General features: G+C 56.1%; 1 protein-coding gene across 1 annotated transcript; it reads right to left on the bottom strand.

Moving 5' to 3' along the window:
* Positions 1 to 401: 401 nt before the first annotated feature.
* GRN (granulin precursor) lies at positions 402 to 4389 on the bottom strand. Its single transcript, XM_036034003.1, is given in 19 exon segments — positions 402 to 857; positions 943 to 1173; positions 1264 to 1439; positions 1442 to 1496; positions 1732 to 1977; positions 2068 to 2165; positions 2430 to 2507; positions 2510 to 2552; positions 2790 to 2884; positions 2998 to 3133; positions 3227 to 3246; positions 3249 to 3302; positions 3305 to 3337; positions 3801 to 3858; positions 3860 to 3886; positions 4002 to 4171; positions 4258 to 4276; positions 4278 to 4367; positions 4369 to 4389. Coding segments are annotated over 19 exon segments (1788 nt in total). The 3' UTR covers positions 402 to 719.
* Positions 4390 to 21556: the final 17167 nt, after the last annotated feature.

The raw sequence follows: 21556 nt of genomic DNA, 5'->3' as shown, positions 1-21556 counted from the left end.
CATTGGGAGGTCCTGGGGAGGAGGGCTGGGTGGGGGGAAGCAGTGCCTGTATAAACGTGGCTGTACATAGAAAGTTCTATTGTGGGAAAGCAGGAGGGGCAACCAGGCCTCAGCTGCTAGTGTGAGGGCTGGGAAGGGAGAGGGCATTCTGTCGACCCCTGGGAGGGGAGGGGTGCTGTTTGCCGACTAGCCCACGCCCGAGCTACCAAGTCACCTTGGCTGGTGGCTGGGGCGGCTCTGGGGAACAGGAGGTAATGTGATGGGATCCGTGTGGGCGGCAGCAAATATAACTGGTGAGATGAACTGTGTGTGTGTCTCTGTGGGGTGGAGGGAACATGGGTGGGGGCCCTTGCTCAGGGCTCCTGGGAAGGGCAGGGAGGGTGGCCAAATCAGACAGTTAAGAAAGTGTACAAACTTTATTAGAGCACATACACACACACGCACACACACCTGTGGATAGGAGAGAGCACCTGGCCACAGGATCACAGAGATTGGGGGAGGGGATGGCAGCTTGTGATGTGGCTTTGCGTCCGTCCTGTCCCCGTGTACAGGGAAGGCCTTAGATCCAGGTCCCGCCTCTCAGGATGATGGGAGGACTCAGATTGGGGGGCAGTCCAGGAGAATTTGGTGGGGGAGAGGTGCTGGGGAGGCCTGAGCAGTGGGTACCCTGGGAGCAGGGTCCCGAGGGCTATGGATTGTCTTCAGTCCTCAGTCTCCCCTCACAGCAGCGGTCTGGGGGCCGGGTTCCTCAAAGGAGTGTCCCAGGGCATGGCTTCCCTGCGTAAACACTTGGCGCCCTTGTTCCCACAGTGGAAGCCAGCAGGACAGCAGTGGCGCTGATCTGCACAGCAGACGCCCTGAGGGTCAGAGGGTATGAGAGTTAGACACAGCTGGACCTGGCCTAGCCGCGTACCCAGCCCCAGGGCAGGGGGTGGCACTAACCTGGGGAAAGGGACAGCAGGCCCAGCCTCCTCGGCTGTCTCGGCAGCAGGTCTGGTTGTCGTGGCAGAAGCGCCCCTCCCCACACTGCACGTTCCCCACCCCCACAGGAGGGCCGAGGGTCAGGTGGATAGCACGGTGGGCAGCATCCACCTCCTTCTCACAGGTTCGGGCCTTCACGTTGCAGGTGTACCCAGCCGGGCAGCAGTGCTGGCGGTCCTCACAGCACACGGCCTGCGGGGACAGAGTGGCATTATGCTCCTGTCCCTCCCGTTCCCCCGGGACTTGGCTCCCCTCTCCAGGGACAGGCAGGTGGGCACTCACGTGGGGCAGCTGGCAGCAGGCCCAGCCCCCACCCACGCTCAGGCAGCAGGTCTGCCCCACTGGGCAGCTGGTGTGCTGGTCACAGCCCATGGCCCTGGGCTGGGCCAAGGAAGTGCGGCGGGCAGGCCTCTTCTCCAGTCCAGCCACCACCTCGTTCCCCTTCTGACAGTGCCCCCAGACACGCACGTGTAGCCCTGGGGGCAGCAGTGCTGGTGGTCCGAGCAGCAGGTAGCCTGGGGTGGGACGGGGGCAGAAAGAGCAGTCTAAGAAGCTGTACTACGTGGGATGGAACACCTACCCCCACCCCACCCCCCGTCCCGCCTCGTCTCCTGCTCAGTTCCTCCAGCGAGGGTCGGGTCTGAGAGCTGGGGTGCCACTGTGGGCGAGGCAGAGAGCAGGTAACAGAAGCCTGGCCCCCTGCCCAGGCCGAGGCACCGTCCCCCCAATGCGAGCCTCCTAACCATGCACCTCTGGGACAGGACAGCAGCCCCATTCTCCAGACAAGAGTCGACAGCAGGTATTGAAGGGAGGGCAGCTGGTGGTGTTGTCACAGGGGACATCCCTCTCTGTGGCGCGGGGGAGTGACGAGCTGAGGCGGGCTGGGGCCTGCTCCACCCAGGACAGCTGGCGGCCTTCCTCTTCACAGGTGCCCTTTCCCCTGTTGCACTTGAACCCGGCCGGGCAGCAGTGCACATGGTCCTCACAGCATACGCCCTAGGGCGGGTGGAGAGGGGACAGTGGGCACAGGGGCCTAGCTGCCTGCCACCCTCTGCCCGGCCCAGCCCACCCACCGCTCCTGGGCACCTGGACAAAAGGGCAGCAGCCCCAGGCCCCGGACTGGAGGCGGCAGCAGGTGTAGTCGTCCGGGCAGCTCACCTCCCCGTCGCACTTCACGTCCTGCACTGGGAGTCGGGCAGGGCGGGCAGGTCAGCGGCGGCCCCAGGGACCCCCTCCGTACCCGCCCTCTGCTGACCCCACAGCCGGAACCCAATGTCGCGGATGGAGGGCCACCCCCAGCAGGGATCACAAGGCGAGGTCCGACGTGGAGGAAAGGGGGCTGCACCTGCCCTGGCTCCATCAGCCCCCACCCTGCCATGTGCTCCCGGGTGAGCCTGTGGGGAGCCTCCTCGTGGCGCAGGTGGAAGTCTGCGGCCCGCCGCTGGTACCTGTGTGTGCTGGCAGCTTGGTGAGCAGGTCCGTAGCGCTGTCCTTGGAGAGGCACTTACTCAGGACCAGGTCGCACACGTGCCCTCAGGGCAGCAGTGCAGGTGGTCGGAGCAGCAGATGGCCTGGGTGGAGGCAGGGGCGGGTCTTTGGGACTTCCCATCTCAATTGAGCCCTTGGAGCAGCCGGGCTGACAGCTGGCACTACCCCAATCCCCCACTAGGGGGTGGCATAAGTCCTGAGCAGCCAGGACTCCCAGCAACCTGTCAGCCAACCTCCCTCCCCAGAAGCCCCTGCAAGGTAGATGTCCCGGCTAGGTGGCTGTGGGCACATGGCCCAAATGGCTGTAGCCCCACACTTACATTAGGTATCGGGCAGCAGCCGTACTGCCCACTAGGCAGCTCACAGCAGGTAGAACCATCAGGGCACAGGGACCGTCCATCCGGGCACAGGATCCCTGGAAGGGGAGAGAGGTGGGAGGGGCAGCCAGGGTATGGGAGAACTTCCCGCAGCTAGGAGCCAGCCTCTCCTCACTCCCCACCTCCAACCGATTCTCTCCCACCTCCTCACCTGTTCTATCGGTCCTCTGTGCGGGGATCTTCTTTGCCAGGGGGTGGGTGCCCGTGGCGGTGAGGCAGCGGGCATGGGCCAGGTCACAGGAGGTGCCGTGGGGACAGCAGTGCACCTTGTCTTCGCAGCAAGAAGCCTGAGAGGAGATGGTCCTAACTCTGTCTTCGCCCCTTCCAGCCCCTTAATTCGCCCCTGCTCTGCCCCACCCCCCGTCTTCCCAAACCTGTACCTGGGGCATGGGGCAGCATCCCAGGAGGCGTCATGCATAGCGCAGCACGTGGAGGAGTTGGGACACTCGAACGGCGGTCGGGGCACCGGACGGCACCCACGGGGTTGGCATCTGTGGATGGGGTGACCCAGGTTTCCATCAGCCCAGCCGGCGAAGGTCACTGCTCCCGTCACTCAAGGAGCTGCCGGCACCAGGGCCTGCAGACCCAGCTCCAGGGACAGGGGGCTGCCACTAGGTTCAGTGCCCTCCCAGGCTCAGTGCTCTCCCGTCTCCCACAAGCCCCGCCTCCCCTCAGCAGTCCGGCACAGGGTGGGGCACCATGCCCCAGCTGGCCCAGAAACCAGGTTGGCTTGGCCTCTCCCCGCACCCGCCAACGCCTGGCCCAAGCCTCGGGTATTGCATTCTCTCTGCCCCTCCCAGCGAGTCCTGGCCCTCTGTCCACTGGCCCAGTACAGCTGCCCCAGGAATGAGGGCAACAAGAGCAGGGATCAGGGTCACCAGCCAGCTGGGGCCCTGGGTGCCGAGGGCTCTACATGCCACCGTCTGCTGCCGCCCGCCCCCACCCCTACTACACCTGATCTTTGGAAGCAGGACTGCCCATCGGCGCTGCAGTGGAAGCCCCACGGGCAGCTAGTGGCGGCCATCCCCAACAGACACGGCCTGTGGGACACAGAGACACCCGTGTTGACCAGGCCTTTGACCTGGGGGTAGGAAGAGTGCGGAGAACTCGCAAACACAGACCTGAGCCCCTGCATGGAGCTACTGTTAGCCTCACCTCTGGTAACGGGCAGCAGCTGGAGGTCCCCGAGACAGTGAGGAGGCAGGAGTGGCCAGGAGGGCAGTGGGCATCGATCTGGCAGGGTCCGCCCAGAGGTCTGCTGCGTGCTGGCAGCTGCGCGTCCTGGGAAGGGAGGAGAGGATAAACCAAAGGACCAGGGTAGGGCCCTCCCTCCGTCCCACCCAAATGACCTTTCGGGAAACCCCAGCCGCCAGCTCTCGCCCGGGCCGAGGGCACTCACTGGCACGGGAACTGCAGCAGCTGTAACTGGCGTCCTCCTGGGTCCAAGCAGCAGGCTACAGGGCAGAGCTGACCATCTGGGCACTGTGTTCCGGCCACCAGCCCTGTCACTGCGGCCGCCGCCCAAGCTCACGAGGGCCCACATGGTCCACCTGCAAAATACCAAGAGGCACTTGGCAGCTCGTGTAAGTCCGTGCCACCCTCGACTCTGGGGCCGGTCTCCCTCCAGCCTACCTGGGCCTCCCCACAACCCCTTGTCCAGGGAGGAAGCAAGATTCGGGGCCTGCAGTCAGCTCCTACGTGTCCTGTGCCTGTCACATGGGCATGGTACGTGTGCACCCATGAACACGAATGCTGACATGGGTATGTGTGAAGAATCTGTGTCCCCAGCACATGGCCTAGCACCTGAGTCTCTGTGGGTGAGTGTGGAAGATGTGATCATGCAAGAGGCAGGGAGATTTGTGGGTTTGTGGGTCTGATCTGTGGGAGCAGGGGCCCCCTCTAGGAGGTGGGGGAGGCATCAGCAGCCGTGAGAAGAGACGGCTGGGGAGCGAGGATGGAGTTGCTTCTGAGCAACAGCAAGGGTTTCGCTTCCCAGCTAGCCCTCCGCATGCCTCCTCGCCCGGTACCGTGCTCACACCTGCACCCTGCTAAGGCCCGTCGGGGGACAGGGGCCGTCACATGACAGCATGGGAAACCACGAGGTTGAGAAAGTTGAGAAAAAGAGAAGTAAAGTGGTCAGCGGAGTCTGGGCTTTCCATCCCCAGAGGTCTGCCACCATCTGCTCACTGACCGTCCCCCTCCCCACCAAGGGGGAGGACACGCAGGCAGGGTCAGCCTTTGAGACACCGTATTCTAAGGGCCCCTGACACCACCAGGGCCCTTCAGACTCCCCAAACACACCCCCTCCTCCCCTGCCTCCCCTTGCCGTCCGGGGACGCCGAAACTAGGCGCACAAGAAGAGAAACTACAAGAGCGTGCTCAGCGGTGGCTCTGGCGTCGCAGAAGGAACCCGCCTTGGTCTGGGGAGGGGTGAGGGTGCAGTTTCACATCCCAGACAACTCCTTCCTCCGAGCTGGGCCAGCCCCACTAGTTCCACAGGGCCGGCCCGGAGACGCGACCCCCGCCTGGGGGCACAGAAACAGCAATGTTCACTGAGCCTACTGACAGCCACTTTAAACACTCTAATTCATTCTCCTTCTTTGCAACCGCCATCCAAAGTAGTAATTATTACCTTACTTTCAAAGGAGCCATACTGAGGCCCAGAGAGGTTCAGTGACACACTCATATGTTACGTCACGAGGATGACAGGCTTTGATGGCTCCAGAGCATAGTACACTGGGTTCATGTGGCATGCGGCAAAATGGACAGTACTGGGAATGGACCACCCCCCAAGCGCCTAGAGGCCTAGGGGCCGAGCCGAGGAGGGGGACAGAAGCGTTTCCTGGCAGGAGGCCCAGGCAGACACATGGGCAGCAGAGCTGCACTTGGGCACTGCACTTGGCTCCTAGTCCTAGAATTGCCAGCACTGATTGTGGGAGCCTCAGAAGCTGCCCCCTGTCTCGGTGCCCCCTCCACGGCCCAAAGACCATTCCCAGGGGGCCAGGTAAGGGTGAAGAAGGCTGGTCCTAGGCCTCTTCCCCTCTCATTTCACCACACTCACCGCTCCCAGGCAAGGAGTCTACAGCCAGCCCCACCCACTTCGAGGCTTAGGCCAGAAGGGGTGCCTGACGTATGTAGCTGGGGACTACTCAGCACCCTAGTGATGTATTTATTTTCCTTCCTGGGTATCCTGAGGTTAGGAAGTCTAGTATGCCTATACTGAACATACACGCGAGCGCACGCAGTCAGGACCAGGGATGGAAGAGGTGGGGACCCAGTTTCTCTTAGGAGGGTTTTGAGTGGCGGCCTCTCTCCCTCTGCCCCACCCCATTCACACTGCCGTGACAGAGACGGAAAGACAGGAGCCTCTTCGAGCCCCCCAGCTCTGTCATCTGCCACTAGGTGGCACCTTCAAACTCTGAGTGTCAGAAGCAAGAGATTCCCAAAAGGTGAACCAACCCAACAACTTAGACAAGTGAGCAGGAAAAAAAGTGGCTGGGAGAGGCGGAAGTTGGCTTGTCCCACCCCGCAGGAGAGGAAGTAAGGAAAAAGGCAGGCGCAACCACTTCCAAGTCTCTGAGGAGGCCAGGGTCTCAAGTCCCACTTGCCGCCCTCCGAGCTCCGGGATCAGGGAGGGCGCCTCTCCCTCTCCCAGCCGCCGCGGGCACTACCTACCTACCCTACTACAACCACCACCACCACTGGCACCACCAGAAGGGGGTACGGAGCCGGCTCAAAAACAGATGGTCCCTGCTTTGGGGGAAGGGGCTGCAGCTTCCGTGGAATACAGAGGGTAAAGGGAGAGGGGGTCGCTGCCATTCAGTTTATTCCCACCCTCCATAAAACTCCCTCCAGCGCGTCGCAAACGCCCAAGAAGGTTCTCTAAGCGAGTCTTCTCTAGCCTTCCGAATGCAACTCCTTGGGAACCTCAAGCTCCCACACGCCCGCAGCCGGAGCCTTGGGAAGGAGCAAGCGAGAGATCGGTGCGACCGACCCCCTTACCTGCGTCCTGCTCCGCGCTCCCCGGGTGGCCGCTGCTCCGCTGCTCCGCGACCAGGGGCCTCGCAGCGCAATGGCCCACCCCCCTCATCTTCCATTGGCCAGGCGTTCGGGCTGTCGCGCTCCCGTTGGCTACTCGTCGGCGTGGAGGCGGGGCCATCCTGGAATAATGTGAGGCTTTTCTACTCAATTCACTTTCCTCCCTCCCAGCCTCGCTCTCCCCCCCACCCCCATTTCCAGGGATCATGTGATTGGAGAGTCATGTGACGGATGCCCTGGCTCGCTCCCTGCCGTGTGAGGGCGCCTGATAGTTTGCAGGAGGTGGGGCCGCGCGTGCCCGGAGCGGAGCGGCCCCTCGGAGGGTGCGTTCGAGAGCGTTTGCAGGATGTCCGCTTTGGGATCTGAGACACTTGTGCATCCTGTTTCTGTTCTATTCGGCAAACTCAGATTAAACTCTGGCTTGAAGGAGAGTTGGGAGGCCAAGGATAAATAGCCCTCAGAGATCCTTCTTTAAGGTACATGGTCGTGTGCCAAGTGCGTGGATGCGTGCAGGAAAAAGGTAGTAGCTTAGCTCTAGGCGGGAAGAAGAGGTTTAATTCCAGCTTCGGGGCACCTTTTGAGTTGAGTCTGGGAGGATTCTAACGCCGGTGGGAGAAGGTGGAGAAGCGGCGGGACTGGCGGGACTGGTGATGTTGGAAGGAGCATAAGGGAACCCGATGGCAAGGGCAGCCCCGGGCAAGGATTGGATGCCAAGTTCAGTGTAGCGGGGTTTGGGTAGCTGCTGGGTGCCTGGTACAAGGCCGGGCAGGGGATGGGTGCAAAGTGGAAGTGACTTTGTAGTTTCGGACGGCGCTGCCTCCCAGGAATTCACATGGCTGGTGAGGAGGAAAAATGTACTACACAGAACAGATCAGCCAACAATAGGAGCCAGACTGCCCAGCGCCAGAGGGCCTGGCCCAGGCAGAGAGGGTGATGGGAGGCGCCCCGGGAGAGAAGGGAGGCCTGGAGAAAGCCTGGTGCTGGGCCTCAGAGGAAGGGATGGACAGCTAAGCAAAGAGCTTGAGCTGAGGGTGAGGCTGGAGGTGGGGAAATCCAAGTCCGGGGAGGGAAGGAGTGGAGGAATTAATTGTGTGGCAGTGATGCGCAGCCTGGGGCTAGTGAGGGTGCGGACAGTGGATACCGCTCCTGCTGAGAATCGGGACCTTTACGAACGCCGGCGACATTCGTGCATTAAATTCACCTTCCTGTGTATCCTGAGGCAAGAGGGTATAAGTTAGGCTTCCACTGATCAACCACGAGTGTGTATGCACACGCACAGCTTTTAATAGAGTGTCAGGAGGCCCTGGCTGGCGTAGCTCAGTGGATTGAGCTCGAGCTGCGAACTAAAGTGTCGCAGGTTCGATTCCCAGTCAGGGTACATGCCTGGGTTGCAGGCCACGGCCCCCAGCAACCGCACATTGATGTTTCTCTCGATCTGTCTTTCTCCCTCCCTTCCCTCTCTGAAAATAAATAAATAAAATCTTTAAAAAAAATAGAGTGTCAGGCAAATCAGTAAGAGAACCTATTAGTCACAACTACACTGAATCAGAAGAAATCAGCATCCTGGGGTTATTGACCTCAGGGACAAACAGTCCTGGAGGACTTGATGGCCCATGTGGGCAGAACTCACAGTGATAGTATTAGTAGCCAAGGTATGAACCTGAGCATTCGGAAAAATTGCAATCATAGGTAACCACTCTGATGACTCTAGCAGAGAAACGTGAAATGCATTTACTAAACAGCTTGTCAAAGCGCATACAGTGACCCTCCACTTCTGTGGGGAAGGAACAGCCCCCGCCCCAAGGACTGCAGAAACTCTCCCTGTTCCTCAAGAAACCCCTCAGTGCCCATACACCCTCCAGCTCAGGAATCTCTTTCCCTCTGCTTTTTGCTTCTAAGGAGGAAGAATCCTTCTGAGATCAGGGAGGCAAAAAAGAAGCGCATGTAAAGTCACAAAGAGATTTGACATCAAAAGGTCCATCCCCATTTGCCCTATTCTCTGCACCCCCGCAACTCCCTTTGGCCAGGCTTTTCGATGTTTAGTTTTGACAAAATCAGTTGACTGTAATTGTGAGGGTTTCTTTCTGGACTCTCAATTCTATCCCACTAATCTGTGTGCCTGTCCTAAAAGTCAGCACCACACTGTCTTGATTACCATACTTTGTAGCAAGTTTTGAAATTGGGAGACGTGGGAGCCCTCCAACTTCTTTTCCCAGATTTTTTTTTGGTTATTCTGAATCCCTTGAATTTCCATGTGAACTTGAGGATCAGTTTCAGCCAAGAAGACAGCTGAGATTTTGATAGGTGGTGCACCGAACCCAAACCCGTAGGTCAGTCTGGGGTGTGTTGCCATCTTAACATGAACATGGGATGTTTTTCCAGTTACTTAGTACTTTCTTTTGACAGTTGCCAAGCATTTCATGCTATAAACGTTACACAGTTTACTTAACCAGTCTCCTGTAATGAGCTTTCAAGTGCTTCCAACTCTTTAAAGTTACAAATAAATGAGCCTTGGCTGGTGTGGCTCAGTGGATTGAGCACAGGCCTGCACACCAAAGTATCACGGGTTTGATTCCCGGTGGGGATGTGGGGGAGGCAACCAATCGATGTTTCCCTTACACATCAATGTTTCTCTCCCTCTCCTTCTCTCTCACTTCCCCTCTTTCTAAAAATAAATAAATAAAATCTTTAAGTTACAAATAAGTATGCAATGAATATTTGTGACTATGTGCCTGAATGCAATGCCTGGGGGTTGAATCCCTGAATGTAACATTGCTGCTCATTTGAAATGTCAGTGCCAAAATACCTTAACATTTTTCTACTTTACACGCCCAGGCATGGTATTTGGAGGAACATATTTCCCGTATACTCACCGACATTAGATATGCCACTTTAATTTGGGTTTTTTTTGCCAGTCTTATGACAGAAGACAGTCTGTGGTTATTGTATCTGCATCTCCTTGATCTCTAGGGAAGCTGAGCATTCATGCTCAGCTTAACTCTGCTCGTATATTTCTCCTGTGAACTGCCTGTTCGCGTCTGCATCAGGCAGGGTTCTCCAGGGAAACGAAACCAGTTGCTGTGCACATAGAGAGAGACTTACGAAAATGAACTGGCCCACGTGACACGGAGGCCAGCAAGTCCGACTCTGCAGTGTGAGCCGGCAGGCTGGGGGGGCTGGGAGAGCGGTGGGCGCGGTCAGAGCCCCAAGGCCTGAGGGAGCGCCCCGGACTTGGAGGCGCCAGCCAGTTTCTGCCCTTCAGGCCTTCCGCTGGTTGGAAAGGGCCCACCCACATCATGGTGGGCAATATGCTGTAGCCAAAATTCATTGATTTAAATGTTAAATCTCATCCAAAAACAGCCTCCACGTTGACAGATAAAACTCTTATTATTCTTTGTTCACTTTTCTACCGAGTTTGTCTTTTTCTTGTCAAAGGGTGGGAACTCTTTCTACATTCTGGGTGTCACACTGTCGCAGGTGTCCTTTGCCTTTCCTCTTTGCGTATGGTCACTTTTGTCGTCGGAAACTGTGTTGCTGTGTGTCTGAAATCTAGCAATCATCCTCTTCCTTTTCTAGCAGTCTTTTCCTCTGTGACTTCTGCATTTCACGTACCTGCCGCCCGGCCCCCCACCCCGCTTGCTTAAGAACCTGCATGTGTTCTTCTGGTCCATTTCAATTCCTGCTGCAACCCGGCTGGCCCTCAGGCCTGGGCCTCAGATGCCAGCCCTGAGCTGGGTTGAGGCACCACAAGTGACAGGAGGTCCCACTCCGGAGCCTGTGGTGATGCCCCTGGAGGTGTCCCTCTGGCTACGAGTTTCCTCCCGGGCAGCCCAGGGTTGCTTTCAGAGGTGGTGGTCTCTCTTCCTCCTTCCGCTTCTCTCAGCCTCTCCCTGTTTCTTCCAATTGCCCCTTCAGGTTTTCTTCGTTCAGAACTGTTGTTCTGCCCCCATAGAAGAGTCGGCTGCCTGGGGTGGGGGGGGGGGGGGGGGTCTTTCTTCCTGAGATCTTGAGTTGTCAGATAAAACATAAGATGCCCAGTTAAATCTGAATTTCAGATTAGAAACTATGTTCTTTAGTATGAGTATCTCATGTAATATCGAGACATACTTACACTTAAAAATTATGCATTATGCACACTGGCTGGTGTGGCTCAGTACATTGAGTGCTGGCCTGTGAACCAAAGGGTCGCTGGTTCAATTCCCAGTCACGGCACAGGTCTGGGTTTCGGGCCTGCTCCCCAGTTGGGGGCATGTGAGAGGGAACCGCACATTGATGTTTCTCTCCCTTCTTTCTCCCTTCCCCTCTCTCTAAAAATAATAAATAAAATCTTTAAAAATATATTCATTGTGTATCTCAAATTCAAATTTAACTGGATGTCTTGTATTTTTACTCGTTCAGTCTGGCGGCCCTGAAGACTAAGGCTGGAGCTGGGGCACAGAAATGGCCTCTCCCTCCCGTGTACTGACTCGTCCCCTTCCTGCCTGAGTCACCTCGCAGTGAGCAACTGTTGCCCCAGTTCCTCAGGCGCCTGATCCCTGCCTGCCGGCCCTGCCCGGCCCTCGGGTCTGTCTGCTGGGGGGGGGGGGGGGGGGGGGGGGGAGGGGAGTCAGAAACAGGCCAGTGCCCTGGCCAGAGGCTGTGGAGGGGTGTTTGGCAACAGAGGTGCTGGGTACAGTCCAGTCCTGTCCCAGCATGGGCCTTGGCTTTTCCAGCCGCCATTGGGCAGGCCACTTTCCTTGTTGTTGCTTTGTGATTAGTTACTTTTTACCAAAGTGGAACATGCAAATTTCAGTCGAATTAGAGCACAAAGTAGTACTCTGCCCTCTCTCACTTCCGACTCTAGACAGCCACTTTCCAGCCCTGTGACAGCTGCTTCTGTGAGTTTCCCTTGCGTCTCTAAACTGGCGTGCAGATGAGAATGCTTTTAAAATGTTTTTTAATTGATTGATTTTAGAGGAGAAGAGAGGGAGAGAGAAACATCGCTTTGTTGTTCCACTTATGTACGCATTCACTGGTTGATTCTCACACGTGCCCTGACCGGAGCTGGACCCCACAACCTCAGCATTTGGTGATGATGCTCCAACCAACTGAGCTACCTGGCCAGGGCCTGGACGAGAATTCTAGATTCGCCTTTGGCCTCAGTGTGTTCATCTGCACAGCGGGTGAGCACTCACTTGCTCCCTGCCAGCTGGGAGGCTCGGGGTCTCCAGTGAGCAGCTGCCACTCCACTGGGCCCCGGGGGCAGGACCACGTCTCCCCACAGGGAGAGTGATGCTGGGTGATATCTTTCAATGCAGCTGTGGGCTGCGGAATGAAGGGTGGGGGAGGGGTGAGTGGGGAAGGGGAAGGAGGTCAGAGGAACCCCGGGAGGGGACCGGTTTACTTGGCTCTGCAGACGCCCTGGCTGGAGGGGCTTTAACGGATCCTCTGGCCCAGGGTCCTCAGCCCCAGGTCTCCCCGGGGAAGGAGCATTTGTAGCCGCAGAGATCTGAGGTGCAGGCCTGAGGGCCCGTCATCTAGCTGAACCGCCTCCTACGCAACCAGTAACCTGGTGAGAACACCCCTCTAGGCCCCCTCCTCTTACAAGCTGTGTAGTTTGACTTGCCCTCCCTGCCCATTGTCCTGACCCGCACACTGAGGACATTGGCGGCGAGGCCTGCCCTCCACGGAACGACCTCATGCCCCGGACCCCTAGCACAGGACCCGGGACAAGCACACACACAGGTGATGAAGACGCCACCCTTGTGGGGACCCCTCCCTGGGGTCTTCCAGCAACCCACCGCACACACAGCCCTTAACCGGGAGACTGCCCACCTGCCCCTCAGCCCACCTTGCCCTCTCCTCCCTAGCCCTGGCCTCTATGACCCCCCCCATCCCACCTGGATCCCCGTGTGACTTCCCATTCTGCTGGCCTGGGGTCCAGACTTCCGTCCACCTTGGGGCGACTTGTACCTGGCCCATTGCAGACTCCGTGCAGGGCACCCCTCACACCAGGACCACCAGCGTCCCTCAGCTGGACAAAGGCAAAGGTGGAAGAAGGAGAACCAGCCCCTCAGCGGTAGGGTCAGGGCGGTGGGGCAGTGGGGGGTGGGCACCCGGAAGGATGTGTTGGGCTCGCTTCTCGCATCCAGACGTGGGAGCGTCTGCCCCCTACAGGAGAGAGACAGCATATCACTGTTCAAGTTTCAGGGAGTTTTGTTTGTTTGCTTGTTTGTTTTTTATCTTCACCAGAGGACATTTTTTCACCGTTTTTTTTTTTTTTTGAGAGAGGAAGGAGGAGAGAGAAACTGAAGTGAGAAAGCAGCATCAATGGGTTGCCTCCCGTACACGCCCCTGGGGATCATACGCACCTGGACCGGCCCAGGAAATGCAGGTGCCTGGGATCAAACCCACAACCTAGGTATGCGCCCTGACCCAGAACCACCCACAATTCTTTGGCCACAGGACAGTACTCCAGCCAACGGAGCCACGCCGGCCAGGGCCTGGTTTTGGTTTCCTATATTCTTAGAGCAGTGGGTGACCTGAAGAACTCCCCAGTGGGAGCAGACATTGACCCCAGCGCGTCTCCCAGAAGCCACAGTGGCCTCCAGGACAAGCAGGTGGCAGGTGGCAGAGAAGGGGAGTCAGCTCTTCCCTGGAAACCTGGGCAGTGGGCTGGGGTCTGAGCTGGGGTGGGGGTCGGCGGGGGGCTGCATCATTGCCTGCTGACCTCAAATTCCAGCTCCGCCTCTTCCCTGCCGGGTGACTTTGGTTTACTGAAGTAATTGGTTTTGGTTTTGCTTTTGGTCCTCACTCGAGGATATTTTTTCATTGCTTTTGGGCGGGGGTGGGGGGTGGCGAGAGAGAGAAACACATTGACCAGTTGGCTTCTCCTAAGCCCCAAACCCACAACCTTCCCGACAGTGGGAGGACGCTCCAACCTACTGAGACACACAGCCAGGACTGCGATGAAGCACTGTGCCCCTTTCTGAACTTGAGAACCCCTGGAGGGCAGCTGTGACCCCGGGGGGAGGGGGGCTGTGGTTGCCTTGCTGGCGGACTCCAGAAGTTGGAGCCGGCTTTTGTCGAGGGCAGCGGCAGACAGGTTGGGCAATGGACAGAACGGGAAGGGCGGCAGGCAGGGGCTGTGGGAACTACTAGTCAATCGCTTGAGCCAGGATGTCAAGGAGCTGAATCAGAACGTTGTGTCGCAAGCCTACTGCACACGTCGCTGAGTCCTCGTAATGACACTGCAGGGCACTGTCCCCTTTCCCAGATGCAGGAGACCCAAGGCCTTGTCTCGCAGCTGCTGAGCAGTGGTGTTGGTAGCAGAGCCCAAGCCCATCAGCCCCCGGACCTTCTGCTCACAACACGAGGCTCCACCCAATGCTGGCTGGGCCCGTCCTCCACCCCAGGCCGCCCCGCCCACTTTGACCTTTCCTGGCCCTTCTCCATGCAGGCGCCCTAGGGCTCAGGAGACATGTGCCCCACGTCACGTAGACAGGTCCGCTTCCTCGTCTGTGAGACGTGCGCAGCGAGTGACTCCCGCACGCCCTCCAGGCAGTGATGTGAGGCTCCGATGGGTGACTTAGGACCTTGTAAACGGGGACATGGGAAACGAGAGGAGTCCTGATGAGGACATGAAGGGGCTCCTCTGGTTGATCTGACGGCCTGGCTGTGAAGCCCTGGCTGCCGGGGCCTAGGCGAGGAAACTGCCCTCCCCGAGCAGCCCCTCAGAGAGGTCAGGGCGGCGTCCTCTCCAGGAGCCTGAGGGGGAGCCGAGGAGGCAGCTCCTCCGGCTTAAGATGCCAGCCCTGTGGTGATGCCCCTGGAGGGAGGCATCACCCTCTGCCAGGAGAGGGGGAGGAAAAGGAGAAACTGCCCTCCGGGCGCCCTTTCCCGGTCACGCAGCCCCTTGGAACTTTCCATCTGTCTAAACCTAGACTTCTCGGCAGTATTGAGGGGGAAGTAGGACCAGAAATACTCGTTTCCACTTTAAAGATGAAGAAACCAAGGCCCAGAAAGCTGACCGTTTCCCCCAACAAGTTAGCAAGGAAATCGGTGCTTAAATGCACTTCAGGAGACTTTAATTCACTCTCTTATATTAGGATCATTGCTGATATAACTGATTTCTGTGTTTAAAAAAGGGGGTCCAGCCCTGGCTGGCGTAGCTCAGTGGATTGAGCACGGGCTGGGAACCAAAGTGTCCCAGGTTCGATTCCCAGCCAGGGTACATTCCTGGGTTGCAGGCCAGAACCCCCAGCAACTGCACATTGATGTTTCTCTCTCTCTCTCCTCTCTCTCTCTCTCTCTCTCTCTCCCTTCCCTCTAAAAATAAATAAATAAAAAATAAAAAAAAAGGGGGGGTCCTGCTAAAGTCTAAGATTCACAGCGTGCCAGGGTCTGTGGCCAGGTAAGTACCATGATTACACGTGTCTTACAATGAAAGGAGCGAGACGCGGAGAGGTTAAGCAACGTCGCTGAGGTCATGCAGTGAAGAAGGCGTGAAGCCAGCAGCTGATCCAGGTCTGGCCGAGGGCCTGTGTTTGTAACCAGCACAACATTCTTTCCCTGTAAGTTACTGCGACATCGCGCGGCACGGCCGAGTACTTCCTTTCATCCCAGCCTGCTCCACCCTGCCTCGGCCTTCACCTGGAGCTAATAATCTCCAGCGGTAATCCCTGCCCCGCTCCTCCCCCCTTTCTCTAGGCTGTCCCAGGCCTTCTCTGGCACGTGACCTGTTCTGCTGTCCTCAGAGGTGTCGTGGCTGTGTGACAGTGTCTTATTTACTTCCGTTGGTGTTTCTTGCACTGCAGAGTGTGAGCGGGGACCTGACGTGGCTTGTTCACCGCCGTCTCCAAGTGCCAACAATAGTACTCGGCACACACAAAACACTCAAAAACGAAAAAGGAAAAAAAAAAAGAGAGAAATGCGCAGTAAATCAAAAGAGAGAGAAAACGGCAGAGACGGACAGAGACAGGCCAAGCCTTTGGTCCCGGCCCAGCTGGGAGGGCTGCTCCTCAGTGTGGGTCACCGTGACCAGGACTCAGCCTTGACGTGGCCACGCTGGGCAGGTGGCTGACACTCTCCAGGTGGCCTTGGTCAAACTAAGAAGCAAAGCCCGCACCCCTGAGAGGCAAGGACACTGCGTGGCACTAGCTGGTGCTCGCTGAGCTCACGGCCCTTACCAAGGAAGACATACATTTTGTAACTTTCCTCTGAGAAATGTTCAGAAATGAGATTCATGCACAATATAATGCTCCTATGCATAATATTTTTAGAAATCTATATAAACTTCATATAGTAAGCATGTAATACCTATACATATAATATGTATGAAGTATTTTACACGTAGCATATACTGTATAAGGTGATATAGAGGAAAATGAAAAGAAAGTACCGTAGAATAAAGTAATATGTATTTCTGTGTGTGAAAGTTCAGGCTGAACCCCACGTGGGAACAGAAGCTTGCGAGTGCACATGAATCACGTGTGGAAACCAGAACCACACTTGGGGACGTGTGTCAGTGTGTCGTGTTAGCAGTTCAGTCGCATGAGCCGGGTGGTCACGGGGACACAATGTTTTCAAATTGAGAAGGAGCCTTGATAAAGTTTTTCTAACTTACTGTTATTCATGTATTTGTTTATACATTTTTAAAGATTTTATTCATTTTTTTTAGAGAGAGGAGAGGGAGGGAGAAAGAGAGGGAGAGAAACACTGACTGCTTGCCTCCTGCATGCCCCCAACTAAGGACCCAGCCCGCACGCAGCCCAGGCATGTGCCCCGACTGGGAATCGAACCTGCAGCCCTTTAGTTCCCAGGCCGATGCTCAATCCACTGAGTCACACCAGCCAGGGCTCAGTTATTTATTTTTTATTCCTGTTTATTCTATTACAGTTGTTGCAAATTTTCCCCCTTTGCCCTCCTCCGTCCAGCCCACCGCTGGACAATAAAGTTTCAATGGAGGCAAAGAAAAATCTTCCCTAGGATTTCATGGCAGTTTTATTCCTGGAAAATTCAATGTATTTTAAAACCATTTAAGACAGAGGGATGTGGGTGGAATGGAGCTAGCTTCCAGGTCAGATTGTGAACAGGCTTCTCACCTATGTCCATTGCCCAGAAATACAGGGGAAAGTTGAGCGTTTACGGGACAATTCTTGATGTGTCCAACCGTCCTACACCTTATAAGATATTTAGCATCGCTGTCCTGCCCTCCGTCAGCTGCCAGGGGTCCTGATCTTTTGACCACTACAAACGACACCATTAATTTCCGAACTGTCCCTAGGGGCGCTGCGCTCCAGTCGAGAACAGCTCCCTGGCGCTGTCTCCAGCGCTCTGCTTTTTGAATTAACTCCACCTTCGGGATTGTTGCACCTCGCGCTGTGAGATCTGCATCCCTCTCAAGGCTGCGTGGTATTCCGTCATACGAAGGGACTGTCCATGCAGTTCCCCCTCCATAGCGTTCTGCTGTTACCAGCAAGGCTACAATAGAGGTCATTTTGCACGTGTGTAAGCCGACGGGTGGGGGAATTCTCTGAGAAAGGCGGGGCTGGGTCACAGCATTTGGGCAGTTGGAATTTTGGGAGTTACGAGGCCAAACACTGCCTTCCACGCGGGTGACTAGATCTACTCTCCCCAAGCAGAGCAGGAGACAGCTGTCCCCAGAGCTCTGGGAGTCAGCCCGCAGTGGGGTGGGGTGTCAGTTCTGAGAAATCTTAACGGGACCCTTCCCCTCTGAGAGCCACCTCCTCACACCACACCCAGGGTGCCCCAGTAAAGCCTTGGGTGTCCAGAAACTCCCCACCCACCTTCTCAGGCCATGGGCAAAGGAAAGGTAGGAAGGCCTTTCCCTAGATAGGTTGATCCTGGCTATTACATATTAGTAATTTTTTTTTAACCTTCAAAAAAGACAGTTTTGTTGCTCTTCTGATTCTGTAAGTAATACAGCATAAGGCAAAAGTAGGTTTACAGTTGCGAGTACCTGAAATAGAGTTATTCTTGTATTATCATTTCTTAATTATTACAGTAATAATATTTGCCGTATGAACAACTGTCCGTCTACTTTGCTGTACCCTGTACATACGGATTTCAAAGGGGGAAATCCCTTTCCCCACCAACTTGTTGCTCTGAAAACTTTAAAGACTTCAGAAAAAGTGCAAGAACGGCGCCATGAGCACCCATATACCCTTCACCTGGACTCACCAGTTCACATCTTGCTACATTGGCATTATCTTTTATTATTTTTTTTTCTGAAACCACTTGAGACGAAGTTGCAGATGTCCACCCCTAAACACTTCAGTGTGCATTTCCGAAGAACAAACGTTTTCTACAAAACCACAGTGTGGTGATAGAAGTTTAACATCGGTAAATTAATGTCTACTGTACCAGCCTCATTAGGTTTTGTCCAGTTGTCCCAGTACGGTCTTCTATAACTCGCCCCCACTCCCTGCCTCAGGGTCCAAACAAAGACCTGACTTGGCTTTTAACTATAAGCCGGGAGTTCAGATTTCTCCTCTTGGCCTGGGTGGTTCCCAAGCCCCTGGCCCCTGCCCCCAGGAAGGCAGCCGTAGTGGGGACAGTGCTGGCCATAACTCAAAGGTGTTGATGGGGGTCCACAGGAGGGATCTGAACCTCACTTCAGCACCAAAAATGTCTTCTGAAGCCCTAGGTTGCAAGCTGGAGGGGACACTGGGCCCTGCCCCAGGGCTGGCCCCACAAGAATCCAGCCTCATAAATCACCTTCTGTTTGTGTTGCTCTCCCAGTGCTAGGCAAAGACTGGCCCATCAGTTCCCACTACAACCCCTGGGGCTGGTGCCATTCTCTCCCCCTTTACAGTTGAAAGGAGTTTGTTTTTCCCGTCTGATAAGGAAGGCAGTGATGGCCACATGGGGTCGAGTGATGACACTGGAAGGACCCCTGGGTGTGGTGGTCAGTGGGAACTGTGGCCAGGTCAGCCAGGACAGTGGGCTGTCTCCTCCTCAGGGCTCCAGGCTTGCTCCTCTGGGCAGGCAAGTCAGCCAGGGCTCTAGAGCTTCGTGGGCACCTCAAGGCTGCTGCGGCATCCTGCAGCCACCACCACCATCCTTGGGAGATGCCTCCACTGGCTCGTGGTGTCTCATCACCCACAGATATAGCCTCTCCTGCCTGCCCAGACCGCCACCACCGCACTGGACTTTAGTCACACCAACGATGCCCCAAGGTTTCTCAGTCTCGAAGCATCTACCTGTGAGAGAAGGCAAGAACAGTGATCTGCTTAGCTCCAGGTCCCTGATAGGGGCCCACGGAATCCTGTATTGACTCTTTTCATAGTTTTTACAAACATGACCATAGTCAAGAGTTTGTAAGTTATGTAGGACGGGTGACATCATCTTTACTTTCAGATGAGGAAACTGAGGGTGTAGTGACAAATCTCAAAGGCACCCTATTGCAAGAAGAAAAACCAGGAATGAAATCAAGTCCCACATTCTGCTGTGGGGGGAGCTGAGACTCAGGGGTCACCAGGTTTGATTCCTGGCTCTGCTGCTTGGTAGCTGTGTGAACTTGGCTCTGGGAGGAAGGGCTGTAAGGAGTTATAACTGTCCGTGCTTGCATTTGGAGGTAGAGATAGGACCAGAAACAGAACCTGGTGGCTCTAGAGGCCCCTTTTCCAGAACTTTCTGTGCCACAGGGTTCGCATGGCAATCAATAATAGTAATAATAATAGTAGTAGTCATTAAGTGCTTGTGCCAATGGCCTAAGCACTTTACAGTTATTAATTCATTAACCCTCACACAATTCCCGTGAGGTGGGTGCATGATTATCCTCATCAGCTCGTTTTACAAGTGGGGAAACGGAGGCTTAGTAGGTGTTAAGAGACCTGCTAGAGGTGGCACAGCTGCCGCAGGAGGAACACAGGGCGAGGGCCCTGCCCCCCACTGCTCCTGTCTCGAGGCAGGTAGAGGCGCTGCCCCGCACAGCCCTGTATTTCTTGGAGTTCTCGGGGCCTGAGGCCTGACTGGATGGAACAGGTGAGCAGGTCGCTCTGCAGGGATAGGAGCCCTGGGTTGAGAATGGGGTGGGGTGGGACCCCCTCCGACTCAGGCAGTTGGGGTTTCAATTCTGGCTCTTTCTTTTGGGTGACTTCGGTGCTGTTTGATCTCTGGGGTCTCCGGTTTTTTCGTTTGTAACTGGGAAACTGCATGGGAGAAACCTGGGTTCTGCTTTCCACTCGAACCATTGCAGGGAAGGCCCTCAGCTGCCTCCTCTGTAGCGTGGGGAGAGCAATCTCTTGGCTGGTAGGCTGTGAAACCGTTCAGGTAAACCATAACTGAGTTGTAAAGGTCCTTAGTAGAAGCTGGGTTTTCGCCTGAACCAACAGTTTATAACATGATTTTGTATTATTTTAGACCTCAGCTTGGTTTGGGAAGGAAATGGAAAGGGCGCCTTCCTTCTGGCGCTGTAGACCGGTTGCCACTACACCGGTTACAGATCGCACTCTCCACGCCCCCTGATTCGGGCTTCCCGGCGGTAGGAAGTCGCAACGCCTTTTCTCAGGGAAAGCTCACGGTAGGCCCCATGGCGTCCACGTGCTAGAGGAGCATGCGCAGAAAGTCTGGGCTGCTCGAGTTCCGGAAGGGGTCGCATCTGAGCGTGAGGGGCGGGGAGGCGACTTACGTCAAAAATCGCTGCCTACCCTTCTTAAAGGCGCAGGCTCGCACCACGTTCCGCACTCCCCCCCCCCCCCGCCCCCGCTCGAACAAATATCAAGGCTGCACAAGTTTTAAAGTTAAGGCAGGTAGTGAGGTCTCGGCGGCGGGGCTGCCCAGGAGAGAAATGTGAAATGAGGAGACGGATTAGAGACGTCAGCGTAGGATTCAAGCCCAGCTGTCACCCGGGGAGGCAGGGGGAAGTACCTGGCCGGTTCCAATTCCGAGCTCATAATTTCGAGCCTCAGTTTCCCTTCCATTGAGTGGGGTGAACAATAATCTACTTCTAAAAGTTTTGAGGCTTAGAAGAAAGAATGGTGTGAGACTAGCCAACACACAAATGTCGGTCCCCTTGTGCCCTATTGATCCTCTCGTGCCGAGGACTCCGAGGTCCAGAGCCGTGCGGAAATGCCCAAGGTCACGCGGAGGTGGGACCGAGCCCAGGTTAAGCCAGGTTGAACCCGGAGCTCCCGGTTTCCGGACCAGCCTTTCCTCTCCGTCCAGCCTGCCTAGCTCCGGCTAAAACTCGTGTAATCTCACTGCTTACCAGGCGCGCGCGCGCGTGCACGCTACAATTTGTCAAGTGTTTTTGGAGCTGAGTCCCATCAGATTATCTGTAAAATGGGGAGAATTCCTGGTTGATGCGGTCCCCGTGAAGTTGTAAAAACCCAGCCCGGCGGGTAAATGTTAGGCATCACTTTCTGACCTTCCGTGGCTTTGGAATTGATTCAACCCGCCGCCGCCACGCAGACTAGGCCACTGAGGAAGGGAGAAAGAGTGCATTTACACACGCTAGGCTGGCAAGTCAGTGGGAGCGCTGGGGTTCCCGACGCAGCGCTGCGCCGCAGGAGGGACTAGTGGGAGTTCTGAAAATACGCTGTCAATGCAGGGCTGCCGACAAGTCACGCGCAACGTGGGGACCTGTGACCTTGGCGCGCGGGCCCGGCGGGATACCAGCTGCTTAGGGAAAAGGGACCGGCGGTTCTCAGAGGTGGCCTCGAGTGGGC

The sequence above is a fragment of the Phyllostomus discolor genome, chromosome 8, assembly GCF_004126475.2.
Source record: "Phyllostomus discolor isolate MPI-MPIP mPhyDis1 chromosome 8, mPhyDis1.pri.v3, whole genome shotgun sequence".
NCBI classification, from domain to species: Eukaryota; Metazoa; Chordata; class Mammalia; order Chiroptera; family Phyllostomidae; genus Phyllostomus; species Phyllostomus discolor.
Note: the sequence above shows the minus strand (reverse complement) of the source record. Positions and strands in the feature narration are given on the sequence as shown.